At 53.6% G+C, this 22881-nt stretch overlaps 1 protein-coding gene across 1 annotated transcript in view; it reads left to right on the plus strand.

Annotated features, from left to right (window-relative positions):
- Nucleotides 1-2988: 2988 nt before the first annotated feature.
- Nucleotides 2989-22881, plus strand: part of LOC120885683 (obscurin-like) — a 67190-nt gene continuing 47297 nt past the window's right edge. Inside the window, 20 exon segments of the mRNA XM_078035638.1 lie at nucleotides 2989-3185; nucleotides 3187-3231; nucleotides 3233-3350; nucleotides 3352-3447; nucleotides 3450-3515; nucleotides 3517-3977; nucleotides 4556-4899; nucleotides 5201-5461; nucleotides 5764-6072; nucleotides 6469-6739; nucleotides 6871-6880; nucleotides 7068-7335; nucleotides 7685-7960; nucleotides 9089-9364; nucleotides 10547-10822; nucleotides 15723-15998; nucleotides 17032-17250; nucleotides 17253-17306; nucleotides 20208-20359; nucleotides 21810-21933. Coding sequence (XP_077891764.1) covers nucleotides 2989-3185; nucleotides 3187-3231; nucleotides 3233-3350; nucleotides 3352-3447; nucleotides 3450-3515; nucleotides 3517-3977; nucleotides 4556-4899; nucleotides 5201-5461; nucleotides 5764-6072; nucleotides 6469-6739; nucleotides 6871-6880; nucleotides 7068-7335; nucleotides 7685-7960; nucleotides 9089-9364; nucleotides 10547-10822; nucleotides 15723-15998; nucleotides 17032-17250; nucleotides 17253-17306; nucleotides 20208-20359; nucleotides 21810-21933 — 4099 coding nt within the window.

The following is a 22881-nucleotide window of genomic DNA, read 5'->3' on the forward strand; positions in this document are numbered from 1 at the left end:
TAAAATTGGGAGTTCATAACCAACTTGAATCTAATGTATGAAATATGATATGTCAAGAGCTCTGTAATGTTTTGAACACCCAATAAAAAAACAACAACTGATAATTAAATTTCCATGAAGCTTGAGTAACACACACTGGACAAAATACACATCAAAGTATTTCAGAATGAATATACCCTTTGCACAGCAAAAAGGGAAATGCCAATGGATGAGTAATTGTTCTCACTGTACTGCCTGGGGGTCCGGCCGGCCCTGCCCCCAGCTGTACCGAGATAGATGCCTGCTGACAGCTGGGGCTATTTTGAGCCTGTTGGCTCAGTGGAGGGGACAGCCAGAGGGGCACTGACACTTGATTCCAGGAAAGAATTTCCCCTGGAGTGGGGGCGGTCAGTAGGCCCAGGGTCTAAGGTGAGGTGCAGGCTCAGGAGCTGCCCTTGGAAATACATTCTGAAAGGACACAGAGGTCACAGGTCACTGGATCTGTTTCAGTGGAGGCAGAGGACCTGCAAGTGTGGTTCCTGGGAATGGGATGAGGTACTCTGCAGGGTCCCTGAGCCACCTCCCACTCTAGGTTCACCTGGAAATACAAGCCCAACCCTGCAAGGAGCAGAGAATAGCAAAGTTCTGTGCGAGTTTGCTCAGAGGGGTTCCCTGGGATGGGGTGGGGTGAGGAGCATGGGTGGGCTGGGGCCAGCTTCAGGGGCTCCTGGGGATAGCCCAGGTGGGAGAGGGATCCAAGAGTCCTGCAGGCTGGAGAAGCCCTTTGCAGGCTTGAGGAACCCAGTGTGGTCCATAGACATCAGAGAGGAAAATGTCTGACCTCAGTTTCCCCTGCTGAGAAGCTTCTGCTGTGTTTATGAAGAAGCACATTCCTAAGACCCCAGTTCAAACCAGGCAAGAGGAAGGTGCTTCTGCACGTGAACCTGGGTGGGTTTCTTGGGCCCTCAGTTTCCTCCTCTGTTGAATGGGTGCCTGGGAAGGTGAGCAGCTGCCCTTTCCTGGAGCATGTTCATGCAGCAGCCTCTCTCTGGCCTTAGTCCTGCTGACCAGTGGGGATGTCTACCTGCAGGGTGGCTGAGGTCCCCTGAAGCTGATATACTTGGATGAACCCCTGGGCCCCATGGTCTTTACTGGGGTAAATCACCACTCAAAACATATTGGTGGATGGAATGTAGGTCTTGAGCAAACTGCAGGGCAAGACACTGTCCCCCAGAAGCCTACAAACACTTTGGGGTGTCCACCACTCTTGCTAGGCCAGAGTCAACCTGTGTACATGCTGAGGGCTGTGGCCAGGTCCCCTTAAACCTGTGCAGTGACTGGCTACCTACACAAGCTTGTTCAAGCTTCTCTGGCTGGGCAGCTCAGGCTCTGGGTGTGGTGGGGGGTTGGGAACCCACAGATTGACCATATAATTTCAGGAAGCACTGTTAAGACCTGGGTGCTTACGGTTTTTGGATACTGATGCCAAAGTAGTACTTTCATATAAAGGTGCCTCAGCAGCTTCTACACTGGGGTCTTGATTTGTGCTGCCTGGAGACCCCCACTCCTACCCAAATCCTATCAAGGCCCAGAGAGATGGGGCCTGGCCATGGTGGTGGAGAAACAGAGGTGCTGATTTCACAGTGAGTCAGCAGACAGCAACTGCAGCCCAGCCCTGGTCCAGGCTCAGCCTCCTGGAAGGGGATTATGGGAGTTAGGTACCTTAATCAGAGCACTGGGAGTTGGAGGGTTGCAGGGAACATGGATCTAACTACTCCATCCTGGGCAACCCAGCCAAGAAACTGGGGGCTCTGCAGGGTACATGGTGATGACCTCTGTGTAGTGGGGTGCTTGTGTCTGCCCAGGTGGAAAGCGTCAGTGCTTCCTCCTGTCATTCTTAGGCAAGACCCTGTGCAGGCAGGAAGTCTCCTCTCTTGTATTGGTTGCTGGTTGGGGCTCAGCCTCAGGCTGACTGAGGCTTCTGACCCCTTCCCAGCCCAGAGCTGACAGAGCTATGACAGATCTGTGGAGTGACCAGGACACTCAGTCCCAGACTAGCTTGAGACCCCAGCTTGTTCCAAGGGACATTGCTGACCTTGCCAGGCCCAGCTGGCCAGGATCCGTCAGCTGTCCTTTCCATCCATGTCACCGTCCCACTCTCGAATCTCCCTGTTCCTACTTGGGCCAGAGACTTGTATGAAGAGGGCAAGCAGCAGATGAGCACTGTGAGCCAGGGTGTGGGGTCTGGAGCAGCTGAGTGGGCTTAGAGTGCTTATTGGCTAAGAGGAGCCTGGCCAGCTGGGGGATTCCTTTCCTTTTCTTCTGCTGCTGAAGAATGGGGTCAAGGGGATGTGTGGAACCCCACAGAAAAGGTGAGGGAAAAAGGATGTGGGCAAACCTGGAGGAGGCTCAGAGCAAAGCTGGTTGTGTAGAGAACTGCCACCTGTGGTACACAATGGCATCCACAGTGGGAGCAGACAGAAAACTGGTGCCCACTGGTGGCCTCTAAGGCCCAGCCTGCCTGGCCTCCCCCTCCTACTGCCAGGGAAACATAGCCAAATTGGAGTTTTAGACCCTGGTAGCAGCAGTGTGTGGCAGGGGATGGCACTCACGGGCAGCGTGGCCCAGGTGCACTGGGTAGGTCTGTGGGGAGAGCTATCAGAAGGCAGAAGGCCAAGTGCCAAGTTGCTGGAGAAGCAGGGCTGCCTGGCTGCTGGAGGAACCTTAACTGGGTAGATTGGAGCTGAAGGGGAAGGAAGAGGAGATGCTTTTACAGTTAAAGAGCTCTGCACTGCTGGGCCATGGTGCCATCTGGCCAGGCTTTGTGGTTGGGGTAATGTGCAGGACAAGAAGAGACCCCTGGGGAGTCAGCACCCCACCTGAAAAACTGGGTTCTGCAGGTGGCACTGAGGAAGGGAGGGGTGTAGGTGGGGCACGGCGAGGGGCTCATCCCAACACCACTGGGACAATCTTTCCACTCCTTCACAGGTCCCCAACATTGCCACCACCATGGATCACTCCTTCAGCGGTGCACTGCACTTCCTGACCCGGCCCAAGGCTTTCATCGTGTCTGTGGGCAAGGATGCCACACTGAGGTGCCAGATCGTGGGCAACCCCACGCCAAACGTAAGCTGGGAGAAGGACCAGCAGCCAATGGAGGCAGGTGCGCGCTTCCGTCTGGCCCAGGATGGCGACATATACCGCCTCTATCCTGGACCTAGTGCTTGGTGATAGCGGACAGTATGTGTGCCGCGCGTGCAGCGATTGGAGAAGCCTTTGCGGCCTTGGGCCTGCAAGTGGACGCCCAGGCCGTGTGTCCTGAGCAGGCACCACACATTCTGCTATGGCCTAAGTCCATCCGCGTGCAGCAAGGGCGCTGAGGCCACATTTAGCTGCCGCGTGCGCGGCTCGACACTACCGGCTGTGAGCTGGTCCAAGGATGGGCTGCGCCTGGGTGCACCAGACGCGCCCCTCCTCCCCCTGGTGTAAGGGTGGAGTAGCAAGGCGAGGCGAGCAAGCTGCGCATCCGGGCGGCGGGAACCTCGGGACGGTGGCACCAACGAGGTGCGGGCAGAGAACCCGCTGGGTGCAGCCAGTGCTGCTGCCTCGCTGGTGGTAGATTCAGACATGGAAGCTGCCAGCCCACTTGGGGCCTCCACAGCAGCGCTCCTGGCTCACCTGCAGCAGCGACGTGAAGCCATGAGCGCAGAGGGCGTCCCCGCCTCACCACCCAGCGCCGGCGTCCGCACCTGCATGGTGACAGAGGGCAAACACGCGCGTCTCAGCTGCTACGTGACGGGTGAGCCCAAGCCTGAGATCTTGTGGAAGAAGGATTGGCAGCTGGTGACAGAGGGACGGCGACACGTGGTGTATGAGGACGCACAAGAAAACTTCGTGTTGAAGATTCTGTTCTGCAAGCAGTCAGACCTCGGCCTCTACACCTGCAGGGCGTCCAACCTCGTGGGCCAGACCTACAGCTCCGTTGGTGGTGGTGCTAGGTGAGGACCATGGTGCCAGGAGGCGGTCCCAGCGAGAAGCTGCCTGCACACAGGCAAGTGTCCTCCTTGGTCCCTGTGCCCACCTCCTTTGGCCCTAGCCGCTGCTGCCATAGGTAGCCCAATGGCGAAAGTCGGTTGTGGAATATACACCAGAGTTGGAAGTCTGGGTGGCTCTCGCCTTTCACAGTTTTTGTTTCTGGTTTGCATAATGCAGGGGCTAAGATCCTCCATCTTTGCTGAGTGTAGGGACCCGCTTTCCACCACAGCAGTGCAACCCACCAAGTCCCTGCCCTTCTCCCACCGCACTTATCCCTACCCTGCAGAGACCCCTCCAAACCTCACCATTTCCGGAACCTTAATACTTAGCCCCCTGTCTTTCCCTTATCACGTTTTCCTTGCCAAACCCCACTTCCCCACCTTTATCCGACATTACCTCTTCCCCATTTCTGGTCCCCATCCCCTGGGGCCCCCTGCCACTGGCCATCCTATATTCTACACCCTTTTTACCCCTTCCCACCTTCTCCACCTTCTTCTGTCTCTGAATTCTGCCCCCCCCCCCCCCACTTCTCAACTCCCAGATCCCAACTCCTGCACTCTGGAGCCTCCTGTCCTCCGGTATCCTCTGGCCCCTCTCACCAGCTGGTCTCCACAGAGCCTGCAGTGCCCTTCAAGAGGCGGCTGCAGGACCTGGAGGTGCAGGAGAAGGAGTCTGCCACGTTCCAGTTCGAGGTGCCACAGCCCACCACCGAAACTGCATGGTTCAAGGAGGAGACGCGGCTGTGGGCGAGCGCCAAGTACTGCATCAAGGAGGAGGGCACCGAGCACAGGCTGACAGTGCACAATGTCTCGGCTGACAACGACGCTGTGTACACCTTTGAGACCACGGAGGGCAGCCGCACCTTGGCTGAGCTTGCTGTCCAAGGCAGGCGGTGGAGGGCGGGGAGGGCAGATTGCCTGTGGCAGGCACGCACAAAAGGGGCGAGGATGGGGCCAGCAGGGGATAGAGCAGACTGGGTGGGGGGGGAACACCTGATGGGACAGAGCGGGACTGGAGTGAAGGGGTGGGAAAGTTGGGGAGTTGGGGAGGGGGTGGGAGGATTGGCCTGGCGCGGGTGGGCAGGGGCAAATCAGGGGCAGGATGAGGAAATGCAATGGCAAGCCAGTATGCTGGCCGCCTGTAGAGCTAGGGGCAAGGCTGACTACCTGGGCTTTTCCCATCCCAGGGAACCTGTCAGGGAAACTGCCCTGAAAAACAGTGGTGTGCGAGGGGGACACTGCCATTTTTTGCTTGGAGCTGGCAGTGCCTGAGGGCCCTGTGCACTGGCTGAGGAACCAGGAGGAGGTGGTGACTGGTGGCCTAGTGGCCATCACAGCAGAAGGCACGTGCCACATGCTGAACATCTTTCAGTGCAGCTTGGAAAACATGGGTGAGGTGGTCTTCATGGCTGGAGACTCCCGTACTTCCACCCAGTTCTGCGTGTCTGGTAAGGCCCTGAGTGATACTGCAATGACGTCTTCCCTAGGACCCCTGCCTCAGTCCTTGGGCACATGGCCATCAGCGGCCCCTGATTCTTGATCAGGGCTGTGGGGAGGCTGGGGGGAGGCGTGAGTCATGCTCCTCCTTCCAGGTGAGGCCTCTTCGGTATCAGCCAGAGACTACAGGTCTGGGGTAGGGTCCTGAGGCCACAGCTTCCCTGATGGCTGGTGGTCCAGTCTTTTGGAGGGCTGAGGTTCTGTGATTCCTTTTCTAGGCCCCCATTAGTGACCTTGGCCCATCTTTTGCTAGCCCCCAGGAGGCCACCTCTCCATCCCCTTGTGGACCCTGTGGTGAAGGACAGAACAGAGAGTTCTGTGACCCTTGGCTGGTATCCACCACCCCCAGGGGACCGCCCCGTGACCATTGATGGCTACCTGGAGGAGAAGCGGCGGCTGGGTACCTACATCTGGAGCTGGTGCCACAAGAATGAGTGGGTGGCAACACCTGAGCTCACCATCACAGGTATGACTGAGGAGGGTGACTTTCAGTTCAGGGTGTCAGCTGTCAACAGCCTTGGCCAGAGTCCATACCTGGAGTTCCTGGGGACCATCCACCTGGGTAAGTGAAGCTGCCTAGAAAGGAGTGACCCCTAGCACCATGGGCTGCCCTGGCCAGAGCAGAGCACAGCCTCCAGCAAGGCCTTGAAGACACTGTTTGTGAGGGTGGGGACATTGGGGCCTTCTTAGTGGGAAAGAGGGGACCCAAGACAGGACTCAGGTCCCCTGTCTCCAGTAGCCCCAGGGGATGCAGCTTCAGTGCTGCCCAGCTTCAGAGGTTTGTGGGATCCTGGGGTATTGCCATGTGGTTCTGGCTCATTCCCTGTCTGTTGTGACTTGTGCTTATGGCTCCCAGTCTGTTGTAACTTGAGCCTAAATACCCGTCCTTTGGAGGAAGAGGAAGGGGAGGCAGGGACCTCACCTGCCCTGGTCCCCTCCTAACTTGCCTGCACCACAGCCCCCCAGATGGCAGTGAGGACACCCCTGAAGGCAGTGGCAGCAGTGGAGGGTGGAGAAGTCACCTTCTCTGTGGACCTTACTGTGGCCTCTGCTGGTGAATGCTTCCTGGACAGGGTGGCTCTGAAGGCCAGCTGCACATATGTGATCCGCTGTGATCGCACCCGGCATACACTCACCATCCAAGAGGTGCCTGCAAGCCTGCACGGGGCACAGCTCAAGTTTGTGGATGAGGGCATTGAAAGCAGCATTCGGATGCAGGTCTGTCCGAGGTAGGCCTGGGTCCAGGAGCCTGTTGCCTTGAGGCGGTGTCAGCATGGGGTCCTGGGAGAGCTGCCCCTTTGGAGTTAGCCTGCAGTAGCAAGAGGAAGCAGGGCAGGGGGTGGGGCGCTGAGGCAGGCAGGCCAGGCAGGGTTTGTGTGGACAGCAGGTTCAGCTGGACCCTGCCTCTCTGCCTGCCTCCTTCTTCCACCCTCCTCTTCATCCACCCACCCCATCCTCTCCTCATTCTGACCTTGTTTTTCCATCCTCTCGTCTCCCTCCCTTACTCTCTTTCATTGCCCTGGTCCCTTCTGTCCACCGATCCCTGGCCCCCAGCAGCTCCTGTGCAAGCCACCAGCGGTAGCCACTCGTGAGGTGCTGGCCCGGCTGCACGAGGAGGCTCAGCTGCTGCCTGAGCTGTCGGACCAGGCTGCAGCTGTGACGTGGCTGAAAGATGGCCTTGTGTTACCTCCTGGCCCCAGGTACAAGGAACAGGCTTCAGCTGGGTGGCGGGCACTGCTGGTGCGAGACGACGTGGGGAAGGATGACGCTGGCCTCAATGAGTGTGTCAGCAGGAGCCGTGATGCCTACCAACTGTCTGTGCAAGGTGAGGGACTTGGGAAGGCAAGCCAGGGCCCACGTCCTTCCTGGCCCTTCTGTGGTGCAGGACATGCTTCCCCTGTTCCCAGGCTGCAAGGGGTTCTGTGCAGCAGGGCAGCATGGGGAGGGTGGTAGGGCAGGCCCAACTCTGTAGGAGGGATAACTGTGGGTGGCCACTTGGGTGGGCAATGAGTACCATGGTTGGGACTCAGCAATCTGGCCAGGGTGCCTCTTATCTGGGTCAGAATCAGTGTCCTGTGTGGTCTGTGAGCCTGGACCCTCCAGCCTGCAGCCTCTGTGCCAGGTGCGTGGTCAGGAGCTCTGTGGTTCCTTACCACCTCTGCTGTACTCTGCAGGCCTCACGCCCTTCCTACGCAAAAACACAGTAGGCGGCTGTGTGGATGCTGAGGTGAGGGGCCCGGCGAGGTTTGTATGTGAGACCGTGGATGCCCACGTCCCCGTGTGCTGGTTTAAAGATGGCAAGGAGCTGGGTGGCTCCTGCCAGCGCTTCTCTCAGTAGGACATGAGGACCTGGCATCGGCTAGTAGTGGCCTTGGTCAGCAGGCAGAATGAGGGCACCTACTCCTGCCATGTGTGTGAGGACTCTGTGGACTTCCACCTACGGGTCTCTGGTAAGTGCCTTATGTATACCTGTGCCCATACCTGTGGGTGGAGAGCAGATCCTGCTGTACACAGCACAATGTGACTGACCTTCTCGACCCTTCTTTATTGAGCCAGTGGTTGAGGGCAGCTTCTTCCCTGTTTGGGAAAATAAAATAAAATGCCAAACTAATGCTTAGAAGGTTAAAGGATCCAAACATGGAAAAGAAAGTACCAGGAAGGAAATTTAGGAACAAAGGATGAACTCTATCCCAGCTTTGGGAGAGTGTTTCCTCTGCCTGAACCTCCACTGCCCATTGTGCCTGCCCTGCAGGGGGCCACTCTGCAGTCCTGAAAGCCTCTTGCTTACTCTGTGCTTGTGGGCTGGGCTCTGGCTGGGAAGCTCACAAGATTTTAAAGCCCTCCTTTTCCATTTGAACCGAGGGCTGAGGGGACCCACAGATATGTGAAGTGTCCTCTGAGGTTGAGATTTAAGTCTGGTGGGTCTGACCAGGGCCATGACCTTCCTAGAAGCTCCCAGGGCTAAGAGATATAGGCTGGGAAGTTCAGCAACAAATGCACAAGGGATTCTTAGGCCTCTGTGAGGCTGTTGGGGCAGCCCACCCCAAAAGGGCTTGCTCCAGTGTGGCCATGATGGGCTCTGGGTCCCAGCCTGGGCTACCCCAGGCCGGGTGCAGCTTGTGGACCCAGGGACAGGGAGGCTATACAAATGCCAGTCGCACACCAGCTCTAGAGGCAAGCATTGGATGCTTCACACTAGAAGTCACAGCCAGGTGTCACTGCCAGAGGATGGTTGGCTGTATGCAGAGCTAAAGGCAGGTACTGTCAGGTTTCCCTACTGGAGCAAACTCAATCTGTGGGAAGTGTGCTATGGAGGTGGGCAGGAGTTTGGGCACAAGGGAGACGTTCTTTGGGCTTATAAAGGACATCTTGGCAATTTTTGCAAGGTCTGTCCTGTGACTCTCCTGTGCACACCAGGGTCTCATGGGGAGGGGCATCCCCTCCCACTCTGCTTAGGAAAATGTATCCAGAGGGATCCACATGACAGGCTCTGTTAGCTCGGGGTCCACAGCCTGTTAATCAGAAACCAGAGGTTTGGGTGGGGCTCACAACCAACATCACTCCCTTTGTGTCCTCAGAGCCCAAGGCTGTGTTTGCCAAGGGACAGCTGACACACAGTGAGGTGAAGGCCCAGGCGAGGACAAGTGCCACTCTGAGCTGCGAGGTGGCCCAGGCCCAGACAGAGGTGGCATGGTACAAGGATGGGAAGATGCTGAGCCAGAGCTCCCAGGTGTGCGTGGAGGCCTCTGGCTGTAGGCAGCAGCTGGTGGTGTAGCAGGCAGGCAAGACGGATACTGGGGAGTACAGCTGCGAGGCCGGGGGCCAGAGGGTCTCCTTCTGCCTGGATGTCAAAGGTGGGTTCTGCTAGGCCTGGGTGAATGGAGGAAGGGTGGTAACTCTAAAGCTCCTGTGGCAACCTAGGCTCTGTGAGGCCTATGTCCTTCGTGACTTGGGCCTCAGCATCTGTGGCACAGCTCTGGGTGGATTTGGGCACTAGGGATTGTTTGTGGCTGTGGAGCATGTCCTACAGGGGCAGGGGCTACCTCTACCTGGCCATGCGTACTTCCTGGACCCAGAGCTCCAGAAGCCCTTACTTGGGCCCTTTGGAATCCTGCATGTACATTTGTCCTTCCCCCATCTCCTCCTTCTCCCCACTGTGACCTGTCCCTGAGCCTGTGAAGGGACCACAAGGGGCTCAGAGCCTCTCCCTTGATAGCCCATCTGGTGCTGGGCTCTCTCCCAATGACCTGCCTGGTGTTGGATTTTCCCTGATTGTCTCAGGATGACAGTTCTCTGATGATTGGTCCACACTAGCACTTGGCTTCCTACTGATTGGTCCACAGTGTCACTTGGCTGTCTTCTGATTGGCTGGCACTGAGCTCTCTGCTAATTTGCCCCATCTGGTACTGAGCTGTCTGCTGACTGGCCCATACTGTTACTGAGCTCTGTGCTGATTGGCGGGCACTTGGCTCTCTGCTGATTGACTTGCACAGGCTAGAGGTCTCTGCTGACTAGCCAGAACTGGCAATCTGGTCTCCTGCATTCCTTTGGTAGCTATTGCCAACAAAGATGTGGGTTTCTGGCTTGGTGCTCAGGTGGACTTCCCTGCTGTGTTCACCTCTACCCACTTTTGTGCCCCCTGCATTGTGGGAGAGCTGGGAAGCCACTGATGGGCTGGGGTACCAGGGAAGAGAAGGGTCATGGTCTATTCCCAATGGCTAGGAGGGTGGTGGCATCAGGAAGTAGGCCTGGCTGTGGTGGCCTTGTGGGCTGTGACAGTGCAGTTACCTGCAGGATCAGGGTGGATCAGGAAGTGCTTAGGGCTCTGGTGAGGACAGGCTGCCCAGCTGTCCACCCACCAGCCTTGGAGTTTACATCTTGGTTCACGTGTAGGATAGAACTTAGGCATGGCCATGCAATGTTCTGCTCATGATGGACACTCTGCTCAACCATCCCTGGGGTGGGCTTGGGCTGTGAGACAGGGCTGGGTCTGTTCTGGAGTCCCTGACCTGTGTGTTTTTTTCCTCTGTCACCAGAGTCCAAGGCTGTGTTTTCCAAGGGGCAGCCAGCACACAGTGAGGTGAAGGCCCAGATGGGGGCCAGCACCACCCTGAGCTGCAAGGTGGCCCAGGCCCAGACAGAGATGACGTGGTACAAGGTTGGGAAAAAGCTGAGCCAGAGCTCCCACGTGTGCGTGGAGGCCTCTGGCTGTAGGTGGCAGCTGGTGGTGCAGCAGGCAGGCAAGGCGGATGCTGGGGAGTACAGCTGAGAAGCCGGGGGCCAGAAGGTCTCCTTCCGACTGGACGTCACAGGTGGTTTTCTTGAGGCTTTTCCTTGTGTTGCTTGGCATAAGTGTCACGAAGTTAGGGTGTGTGCTACTGCTGGCCCCTATTCTCACAAAGCTTCCCTACCAGTATGACTTTCCACTGGAAATTCACCCTGAAGACCTGGAATTTGTTGACTGTTGTTTTGTCTTTTTACTTGCTTACACTTTACAACAACTCTATGTGGAAGGATTATGATTATATCTGTTTTAAGATAAGGCTCAGGTAAGCTCTATAACTGGTTAAGTTTTGTCTAGTAAGGATTTGCACCATCAGGGATGTGTGTGTGCTTGAAGAACTCTGGCTTCCCTATTTATGTAGCAGGACTGCTGTGATATAGAGTCCCCACATTTTTTCTTGTATGAAAACAAGATCTCTTTCACGCTGAGGGATCTTTTCTCTGGGTATCAAATTATAGTTCAGCAGTTACTTTTTTTTTTTGAAAGAGACACACACACACACACACACACACACATATATATATATATATATATATTTTGAAGACTTTTAAATTTTTTAATTTTGTTCTAATTAAGTATACATGACAGTAGAATGCATTTTTACACGTCATACATAAATGGAGTAGAACTTCTCATTCTTTTGGTTGTATGTAATCATATATGAACAAAGGGTATTCTATTGTCATTTCTACCTGCATACCGCCTGCTCTCCCTTCATTCCCTTCTGTCTAGTCCAAATTATCTCACCCTTCCCAACCTTATTGTGAACTAGCATCTGCATATCAGGGAAGACATTTGGCCTTTGATTCTTCCTGATTGGCTAATTTTGCTTAGCATATTTGTCTCTAGTTTCATCCATTTACTGACAAATGACATCATTTCATTCTTCTTTAAGGCTGAGTACTATTTCATTTTGTATATATACCATAGTTTTTTTATCCATTTATATGTTGAAGGGCACCTAGGTTGATTCCATAGTTTAGCTACTATGAATTGAGCTTACTATTTACTTTTTTCCTATTTAAAGAGGCCATTCCATTGTTTTGAGGTGGTGGGTCTGTTCTGAGGTGGCTCCACCCTCTTGAATGAATGAAAACTATCTCCTGGAGGAGGGCAAGTCAAGGCTTCCATATTGTACTTTGAAATATTTTCACATTAGGTTTATTATGGTTCCTTTGAGAGTCAGGTATTTTTTTTTCCTTCTGTTACTTTTGACATTTTCATTTCAATTTTGATTTTCTTCAGCATGACCTTGATGAAACTTATATGGTTTCCTTTGTATTCATCCCAGTGGGAGTGGCTGAGCATCTTGAATCTGTGGGCTTATATCTTTGATCAGCTGTGGGTGTACTTGTCCTTTGCTGTCCTGTTCCATGTGTGTCCCCTTTCAGGACTCCTTTTTGGCTCTGTTAGACATTTGCATGTTTTTTACATGTATATCCTCTTTTTGCCTCATAATCTTTTCTTCTTTCTTTGCTTTGACCTGGATATTTTCTTTTGACCTGATTTTCAATTTACTAATATCATGTCCTGCTATATCTAATTGTTTGTCAATTGCACAAAAAGTGAGTTTACTTTGAGTTATTGCATTTTATGCTTCATAAGTTCCACTTCATCAATTTTTTATGGATTCTAAGGTTTGAGATTCTGTAGTGGAAGTCACCCTATAATTCCTGGGTCTTGTACATGTTAAGCACACATTCTACCAGTGAACTCTATCTCCAGTATGTTGCCAGATTTGATTCATTTTCTTATCTTTATTTTTTCAGTACTACTAAGCATTGTTATATGCCTGTCCAATAGCTGTAATAACTGAGATCACCTTTCCTCTAGCATGGCATTTGTGTGTGTGTGTGTCGGGGGGGAGGTTTGATAATATTTATGCCAGTTCCTGGCATGTCAAATAATTTTCAATTAACTGGCATTATATGAGAAAAGATGTTGAATATTGATGACTTTGTCTTGCTTCAGAGAGAGGATTCCTCTTTGCTCTTCTACACAGGTGGAGGATCACTGATCCATTTGGGCACATTCCAGAATCCTCTGACTCGAGGCTGATTTGCAGTTTGATCAGGGTCTTTTAGCTCTGGTTTGCCCTGATCCTGGGCATAGTCCTCTATGGATTTCTCTGAAGATTAGGGTACTGTTATGGCTCTTTCCTAGGTCACCAGCAGCTATAACCATTGTTTCTTTAGGAAAGCAAGATGCTGAAATGTTCACACTAACTGTCAGAGGCTTTTTGCTTCTCTTCTGCTGTAGTTCAGATGTGTTGTATCTCAGATGTCTGTGTGTGGGCTTGGTACCTAGTGCACTGGTGTTTTGAGGTGGTGGTTCTGTTATGAGATGGCTCCACCCTCATGAACGGATGAATACTGTCTCATGGAGGAGGTCAGGTGATGGCTTTCAGTTTTGTGACCAGATCATTACTTACCTGCAGGTGTTGGGCAAGATTTTTGGGATGCATCAGTTCTTGTGAGAAAGGGTTGTTTTAAGAATCCTGGTGCCTCAATGATACCTCACGTACTCTTGCTATTGGGATGCGATGAGGCCTCCTTAGAGCTACAGCAGTGCCACACCATAGGCTCGGACCTACAGGTCTTAGCTACATAATCTTTTCTTTTCTAACATCTGGCCTCAGCCATTTATTTTAGCAATACAAAACAAACCATGACAGCTCTGTAGCCTCCTGCCCCCATGTAGCTTCGAACTTCTCAAAGTCTGGATTGGAAATGACTCAAAAGTGGGCTTCATTCTCTACTGCTCTTTTCCTTGGGGGCTTGGCTCCTCATTCTCAAGATTTATTCTATTTGTGTGAGAAGTCCCTGCATCTTTGGCTCCCTTCTTTCTTAGAGCTGCACTGCACCTGGCCCCGCATTGGTTTTCACTGTTCTGTCAGAAGCAAAGACAAACAGGGGCCCAGTGTGGGCACACCTCCGAAAATACCTCCCTCAGGACTTTGCCTCCTCACACCCAGACTCCTTGGACTGCTCTGAAGCACAGTGCTAGGCGCACATGTCCACCGTCCTGCTCATGCCATGTCTGTTGCTGCAGGATGAACCTTGGCACTCACCAGGGCTGAGGGTCCCCAAATATCACTCTGACCATGGTGTTCCCTGGCTCTGCATCTGCATCACCAGTCTCCTCCTCCAATTTAGGGCACTCACTGATCTCACCGAGTGTGGGAACTCCTGCTCAGTCTCCTCTTCCAGCATGGAATCCTGACTGATCTCACAGAGAGTGTGTCCTCCTGCTCAGTCCCCTCATCCAGCATGGTGCCCTGACCAATTTCACGGAGTGTGGGACCTCCTGCTTGGTCCCCTCCTCCAGTATGGCATCCTGACTGATCTCAAAGAGAGTGTGTCCTCCTGCTCAGTCCCCTCCTCCAGCATGGCGCCCTGACCAATTTCACAGAGTGTGGGACCTCCTGCTTTGTCCCCTCCTCCAGCATCACATCCTGACTGATCTCACGGAGAGTGTGTCCTCCTGCTCAGTCCCCTCCTCCAGCATGGTGCCCTGACCAATCTCACGGATGGTGGGACCTTCTGCTCAGTCCTATCCTCCTTGGCCTTTGGTTCTTCATGATTGGCTAATTTTGCTTAGCAATTTTGTCTTTTTACTTGCATGGCATCCTGACTGATCTCACAGAGAGTGTGTCCTCCTGCTCAGTCCCCTCCTCCAACATGGCACCCTCACTGATCTCATGGAGAGTGTGTCCTGGTGTCCATGCTTTATCTGCCTTTGTCTTCCCCTTCTGAAAGTGCTGTGGGAGCACAGCCTTCTGTCTGACTGGGGCAGCATCTGCTGAGTTCTGCAGTTGTCTGTGGCTGAGTTCTCCACAAATGGTAGCCATGGAGACCAGTGAGTCAGTGAACACCACATCCACCGGGTGGACTCTCTTCAGCATATTTACATGCTGAAATGGACAGGGATGGAAACTAGTGCTGTGAGGGGGCATATGATTCAGTTGGAGTGGGACGTACACAATTCAAGACCCTCGAGGTTGTGGGAGGTTGGAGACGGGAGCTGCCTGCACTGCTGAGAGTGCCACTTGGTGCCCTGTTTGAGAGGTCTCCTAATGCCATGCACATCCTGTGCTGCCATGGACATCCACAGCAGCCTTCCTCCTTGTATCCCCATCCTGGAAAAAGCCCCAACAAGCCTTAAGTGTAAGGGAATCCCTCAAGGCGCTATGCAGCACAACTCTGTCCCAGCACAGAGACCAATGCCTGTGCGACCACGTGGCGGTTCTCACAGACTCTGTGCTGGAGGAAGGAGACCAACCCCAGCATGCTCAACTATGGGCCTGCTCTGAAAAAGGCTGTCAGTGGGGTGCCGCAAGGTCCCACGGGACCATCATGTGTGCTGCCGCTACACATGCACAACTGACTTGGTCCTAGAACAACCAGAGGCCAGACCCTGGCAGCATGTTTCAGGGGTCAGAGCAGTGGCTGCCCCCATTCTGCTGTGTGTGGGTGGCCCCTGGGTACGTTAGTTGGTGTGTTCTAGTTGGGTGGAAATGGGAACATATGAGGTCGTGGAGCCAATACTTTGATGTGGGCTCACACTGAAGTGAAAGGCACGATTGGTTTGTAGAGGACAAAGGTGTGTCAGCCTTGAGTGTGGTAATGAATAGGCAGGACCAGCCAATACAGCCACTCTCCCGAGGCAAACAGTGAACCAGGGACCGGGAGTTGACGGTTCAGCCTCTTCCCTCTAGCTTCATATCACACTTGGCTCAGGACATGGCTAACATGAGAAGTTGACCTCTGAGACAGGAAATGCTCGGAGAACACAAGCCTGATGGAAGTAGACACATGATATCTCTTCATTGAGGACCCAGTTCACGGAGCTTGAAGCTTTAGTCCTGTCAGATGGGTTGATATCAGTACTGTGTCCCTGATCTGTGCGTCCCTCCCCTCTATCCCCAGAGCCCAAGGCTGTTTTTGCCAAGGGGCAGCTGGCATGCAGCGAGGTGAAGGTCCAGGCAGGGGCGAGTGCCACTCTGAGCTGCGAGGTGGCCCAGGCCCAGATAGGGGTGATGTGGTACAAGGATGGGAAGAAGCTGAGCCAGAGCTCCCAGGTGCATGTGGAGGCCTCTGGCTACAGGCGGCAGCTGGTGGTGCAGCAGGCAGGCAAGGCAGACGCTGGGGAGGACAGCTGCAAAGCCAGAGGCCATAAGGTCTCCTTCCGCCTGGACATCACAGGTGGGTGATGCTGGGGTTGAGTGAATGGAGGGAGGGTGGTAACTCTTGGGTACCTGTGGCAGCCTAGGCTCTGTGAGGCCTGTGTCCTTGTTGACCTTGGACCTCAGGATCTGTGGCCAGCTCTGGGTGGAGTTTGGCACTGGGGTTGTTTGCGGCTGGGGAGCATGTCCTGCAGGGGCAGGGGTTCCCTCTACCTCGTAATTCCTACTTGCTGGGCCCAGAGCTCCAGAAGCCCTTGCTTGGGCCCTTTGGAATCCTGCATGTCCATCTGTCCTTCCCCCATCTTCTTCTTCTCCCCACTGTGACCTGCCCCTGAGCCTGGGAAGGGACCACATGGGGCTTAAAGCCTCTCTCTTGATGGCTTAATTTGTGCTGGGCTCTCCCCCCTGCCTGGTGCTGGGGTCTCTCTTGATTGTTCCACATTGGCACTGAGTTCTATGGTGACTGGCCCATAGGGGTACTGAGCTCTATGCTAATTGTCTTGCACAGGCTCTGAGATCTCTGCCGATTTGCCAGAACTGGCAATCTCGTCTCCTGCATTCCTTTGGTAGCTGTTGCCAACAAAGATGTGGGTTTCTGGTTTGGTGCTCAAGTGGACTTCCCTGCTGTGTCCGCCTCTACCAGCCTTTGTGTTCCCTGAATGGTGGGAGAGCTGGGAAGTCACTGATGGGCTGGGGTCCCAGGGAGGAAAAGGGTCATGGTCTATTCCCAATGGCTGGGAGGGTGGTGGCATCAGGAGGTAGGCCTGGCTGTGGTGGCCTTGTGGGCTGTGACAGTGCAGTTACCTGCAGGATCAGGGTAGATCAGGAAGTGCTTAGGGCTCTGATGAGGACAGGCTGCCCAGCTGTTCACCCACCAGCCTTGGAGTTTGCAGCTTGGGTCATGTATAGGATAGAACTTAGGCATGGCCATGCAATGTTCTGCTCATGATGGACACTCTGCTCAGCCATCCCTGGGGTAGGCTCAGGCTGTGAGACAGGGCTGGGTCTGTTCTGGAGTCCCTGACCTGTGTGTCCTTCCCCTCTATCCCCAGAGCTTAAGGCTGTGTTTGCCAAGGGGCAGCCAGCACACAGTGAGGGGAAGGCCCAGGCAGTGGCCTGCACCACTCTGAGCTGCGAGGTGGCCCAGTCCCAGACAGAGGTGACGTGGTACAAGGATGGGAAGAAGCTGAGCCAGAGCTCCTGGGTGCGCATGGAGTCCTATGGCCACAGGCGGCAGCTGGTGGTACAGCAGGCGGGCAAGACGGACACTGGGAGTATAGCTGTGAGGCTGGGGGCCAAAGAGTCTTCTTCCATCTGGATGTCACAGGTGAGTCCTCTGAGTTCCAAGTTAAACTGCATGAAGGTGACAATGAGTAGGGCATTTGACCTTGGCAAATCTTTTGCCTGGGTCTGTGGCTTTCTTTTGTCTAGTTTCTCAATGTTGTGTTTTCCCAGTGTTTGCTGGGAGCCCTAGTGGGCCAGATGGGAGAGGGCCCAGGTCTGTGCACACGGTGTCTCATGGAGTGACCCTTGGCCATTCCTCCTAGCACCCAGCACCTTCCTGGTGCTCCATGGTATCTGGGACTCTGGCTCTGCCTGTGCTTGGGTTCCTGAGTTCGAAGGTGTCTGTCACCTGAGTGTGTGAGCTCTTTCTCTCAGGATGTGTGTCGCCTGGCTCTGGTCAGAGAGAGACTTGAACATCGCGGAACTTTAATGAGGTGGAAGTTTGGCTGTAGGTCATGCTCTAAGGTGCTACAGGAGTGAGCTGTTCATGGTCGATTTCTTGGTTTGGACCCTTCCTCCCATGGACCTGGAGCTGTTTTATCTTGTTTCCTATGTGCAGTGACATCAAGGGACGTCATTGTTGATTGTTTCTAGAGGAACCAGGTATTGACACTGAGGCTGATGGTGCTTATGCCAGATGCTGTCCACAGTTTTCATTGCCATACTAGGTCAGAGCTGCCCTGCAGAAATGTAAAAACAAGAAGGAGCAAGCAGCTTCTGCCACAGTAGCAGGCTCTGCAGTGCATTAGTGGCCAAGCAGCTACCCTCCTTCTGTGGTTGGAGTGTGTGGGCCTCGGTGGAGAAGCCTGAGAAGCTCAGTGATCTTCCTCTCTCTAGGGTCCCAGGGTGGGTGGGCTGCAGGGCCAGCTAACCTGTAGGTGGTGCCAGCTCTGATTCCTGTGGCTTCCAGGAGTGTGCTCTCTGATGACAGATTGACAGGCTTGGTCATTTGGCTTATTCCTAGTAAACAGTGAAAATGGACATAGAAAGTACAAAAATCTGTAGTCGTCCTATGGCGTCTAGATAAATGGAATTAGTGACCAGATCTAAGCCTGATAATTTTCTGGTAAAATATATAAGATACTAATGGAAACAATTATTCCACACATGTGGAGATTGCCATCACCAGTGGAGCAAGGAGATGCCTCTGTGAGTAATTTTAAGCTGAGCACGGGGCAACAGGGCCAGAACCTGACAAGGAAAGTGGGGGTCAGTGCACAGACCAGCCACCAGACTCTGGAGGATAGACATGGAGCACTGGCCAACCCCTCAGCAGCAGGCAGGAGGGCAGCCTGGAAGCACTAGCTCCAGCATAGCTTTCCCAGCTAATGTGCTGGACCAAGTCCAACATTATAAATCTAGAGATAAGCGGACGCACATAGCCTGGTCGAATGGAGCTTTCTTCAGCTGAGGATGGGTGCAGAACACCAGGGCACCTGTCAGAGGCAACTGGAAGGCCACTGTCACTGTCACTACCTTTGTCCAGCACCTTTGTCCAGGAGCAAGAAGAAAGGAAAGTGGACAGCATAGGTGTAAGAGTGTAGAAATGAGTTCACAGGTGATGATCATCAGTTGAGGAGCCAACAGAACTGCGGGGTTGGAGGTGTGGCTGGGCACGGTCATCACATAGACGACTATGGGCAGAAAACATGTCTTTACCTACATGCACAGGTGACAGCAGAAGTGAAACTTCAGAAAATTCACAACGCATCAAACCAGTCATGTTCCTAGTTCTACCTCTAATAAGGAAATAAGGATCTTAAGGTTTGGGGGCATAATTGTTTTTTTTTTTTTTATGACAGTCAACAGGGCTAAATAAATGAATAAAAATTAATTTAAAAAATCAAAGACATTTACTAATAATCAAAATCCAAACAAAGTTCATTTGGGGGCAGGGCCAGTGGGAGACAAAGGACAAGTGCAGCAACCACACACTGGAGGGGACAGAAAGGCACTGAGAGGCTGTGAGGTGGACAGGACACTTCCATACAGGCCAGGGGTCAAGACAGAGCCACTGCTTGGCACTCAGAACTAGGCCTGCCATTGCCAGCCCTCTCCTGTTTCTTTCTGCCTTGCGTTTGTGTGAGAGGTAGAGAAAGATGATGTTTTCATAGTGACTGGACCATTTGAATGCGTGGAAAGATGGAATGACACTGGGTGTGGTCCACATGTTCCAGGGGGTCAGGGCTTCCTGAGCTAAAGCCACAGACACCTTGTGTGTCACACAGTTGATGGAGACATGGGGGGGCAGGTGCCTACCCAACTCCATCCCTAACCCTGGGGCAAGAGAGATTTATTTGAATGCAACATAATTGAATCCGTGGCTCCTAGGAAGAAACCTGCAAGACAGAACAGGGCACGGAGACCATGAGAAATCACAAAATAAATAAGAGCCAACTCTCTACCACCCCCACACATAAGCACCTCCAATGAAGACAGAAGGGCTGCATGATAAGTGGGCAGAAGATTTGAGCAGACACCTAAAGCACCAGTAACTGTCACAGGTGCTCGGCTTTGTGCGGCCTCAGTGGGCACAGGAGCCACGGTGGCCTAGGCTCCCTGAGGAGCAGCCCACAGTTCAGAGCAGGCAGCAGTTGTGCCCTCCTAGGACCTGCCAGGAGACACACACCCAGCATGGTCCTGGGGAGACTCTTCCTGGTCACTGAGTGGCAGGTGCAGCATCAGGCTCTGCAGTTCCTCCCTGGAGGAGCCAGTGCTGGGGCCTGTCACAGTGTTCCCACCTGGAACAGCCCAATGAACCAGGGGCAGGCTGTGTCACACACTGTGGTCTCTTGTGCTAAGGGTGCTGGGCTTCTCCAGGGCACGAGCTAGTGTGGCCTACAGAAGGTTTTGTACTCAACTGTCCAGCCAGAGGTCCTTTCCCAGGTGGCTTTTTGCCATAGACAGAGTCCCTGACCTGTGTGTCCCTCCCCTCTGTCCCCAGAGCCCAAGGTGGTGTTTGCTAAAGAGCAGCTGGCACGCACCGAGGTGAAGGCCGAGGCGGGGGCCAGTGCCACTCTGACCTGCGAGGTGGCCAAGACCCAGACACAGGTGACGTGGTACAAGGATGGGAAGAAGCTGAGCCAGAGCTCCTGGGTGTGAGTGGAGTCCTCTGACTGTAAGCGGCAGCTGGTTCTCCGCCTGGACATCACAGGTGGGTGATGCTGGGCTTGGGTGAATGGAGGGAGGGTGGTAACTCTAGGGCACCTGTGGCAGCCTAAGCTCTGTGAGGCCTGTGTCCTTCCTGACTTGGGCCTCAGCATCTGTGGCCCAGCTCTGGGTGGAGTTGGGCACTTGGGATTGCTTGATACTGGAGACCATGTCCTGCAGGGGCAGGCGCTCCCTCTACCTGCCCGAGCCTACTTACTAGGCCCAGAGCTCCAGAAGCCCTTGCTTGGGCCCTTTGGAATCCTGCATGTTCATCTGTCCTTCCCCCATCTCCTTCTCTTCCCCACTGTAACCTGTCCCTGAGCCTGGGTAGGGGCCACATGGGACTCAGAGCCTCACTCCCGATTGCCCACCTGGTGCTGGACACTCTCCCAGTGACTTGCCTAGTGCTGTTTTTTTTTTTGATGGATACAGAATGACAGTTCTCTGATGATTGGTACACACTGGCACTTGGCTGTCTGCAGATTGGTTCACACTGGCACTTGGTTGTCTGCTGATTGGTCCACAGTGGCACTTGGCTGTCTGCTGATTGACTGGCACTGAGCTCTGTGCTAATTTGCCCCATCTGGTACTGAGTTGTCTGCTGACTGGCCCACACTGTTACTGAGCTCTGGGCTGATTGGCTGGCACTTTACTCTCTGCTGATTGGCTTGCACAGGCTCTGAGGTCTCTGCTGATTGGCCAGCACTGGCAGTCTGGTCTCCTGCACTCCTTTGGTAGCTGGGGTCAACAAAGATGTGGGTTTCTGGTTTGTTGCAGGCAAGGAGGACGCCAGGGTACAGCTGTAAAGGCTGTGGGCTGCTGTGTCTGCCTTCCCTTGCTTTTGTGCCCCCTGCGTAGTGGTAGAGCTGGGAAGCCACTGATGGGCTGGGGTCCCAGGGATGAGAAGGGTCATGGTCTATTCCCAATGGCTAGGAGGGTATTTGCATCAGGAGGTAGGCCTGGCTGTGGTGGCCTTGTTGGCTGTGACAGTGCAGTTACCTGCAGGATCAGAGTGGATCAGAAAATGCTTAGGGCTCTGATGAGGACAGGCTGCCCAGCTGTTCACCCACCAGCCTTGGAGTTTGCAGCTTGGGTCATGTGTAGGATAGAACTTAGGCATGGCCATGCAATGTTATGCTCATGATAGACACTCTGCTTGGCCATCCCTGGGGTGGGCTTAGGCTATGAGACAGTGCTGGGTCTGTTCTGGTGTCCCTGACCTGTGTGTTCTTCCCCTCTGTCCCAGTGCCCAAGGCTGTATTTGCCAAGGGGCAGCCAGCACACAGTGAGGTGAAGGCCCAGGTGGGGGCGAGTGCCACTCTGAGCTGTGAGGTGGCCCAGTCCCAGACAGAGGTGAAGGTACAAGGTTGGGAAGAAGCTGAGCCAGAGCTCCCAGATGCACGTGGAGTCCTCTGGCTGCAGGTGGCAACTGGTGGTGCAGCAGGCGGGCAAGGTGGACGCCGGGGAGTACAGCTGCGAGGCCGGGGGCCAGAAGGTTTCCTTCTGCCTGGATGTCACAGGTGAGTTCTGAGTTTGCTGGTGTGTGAGGATGAGACTTATACAGTGGATGTTCCTGGGTGATCCTGCCCTCAAACTCCATGTCTCCACATCCCTCGTGCTCACCTGTGGTCTTCAATCCTAGTGTGAGTACCAATGGCCAATCCATGTGGACAGCTAGGCTTCTGCACCAGACTTGCCCTCCCAGGTCTAATGCTGATGGGCATTTCTCAGCACCTGGGAAACTATGCACTACAGGCTGTGGCTTTACCTGCTGCTCGCGTTGAGGTGGTCCAGAGACCTGAGGCCATTGGGATCATTGCCCTTTCAGTTCTCTGGGACACTCTTCCCTCTGTCCTCATGGACCTGAAAGCTCTCTGAGCAAGTTCATGGGGGAAACACACGGACCCTAATTTTGTTACACTGTCTGTGCCACATGAAGGGCGGGGTGGTGCATTTGCTGGAAAGCTGGGAGGCCAGAAATTCTCTTTAAACAAGACCTATTTTTATTTTGTCTCAAGTTGGAGCAGTCAGTGTCTACATTCCCTCCATGGCTTGGTTTCTAAATTCAGAAATGAAAAGGAATAAACCAATGAAGTCACATCTGCATGCTTCATTAAAATTTATTTTCTACACTCTTAGCTGCTGAGGGGTAGAGCGTCAACACACAGCATCCCCCTAATAAGCCGTGTGTCTGCTCCCCCTGGCTGGTTGGCAGGAAAGCTGGAAGCAGCTTCATTTCCTTTGTCGAAGGAGTCTAATGTCACAGAGAGAGGACCATGGGCACAGTGCTCTGCAGTTGCATCTGCATTAAAGTTTTGTTGGTGTATGTGGACACCAGGGAATCCCACTGAGTTCACTGGAAATGTCATGGTGTGAGGATGGGCCATTAATTTATACAAGGCAACTAGGTACCTTTTCTTAGTAATCAATTACTAGAAGATCATGTCAAACCTACACAAGAAAAACTA

Source organism: Ictidomys tridecemlineatus (genome assembly GCF_052094955.1).
Source record: "Ictidomys tridecemlineatus isolate mIctTri1 chromosome 6 unlocalized genomic scaffold, mIctTri1.hap1 SUPER_6_unloc_1, whole genome shotgun sequence".
NCBI classification, from domain to species: domain Eukaryota; kingdom Metazoa; phylum Chordata; class Mammalia; order Rodentia; family Sciuridae; genus Ictidomys; species Ictidomys tridecemlineatus.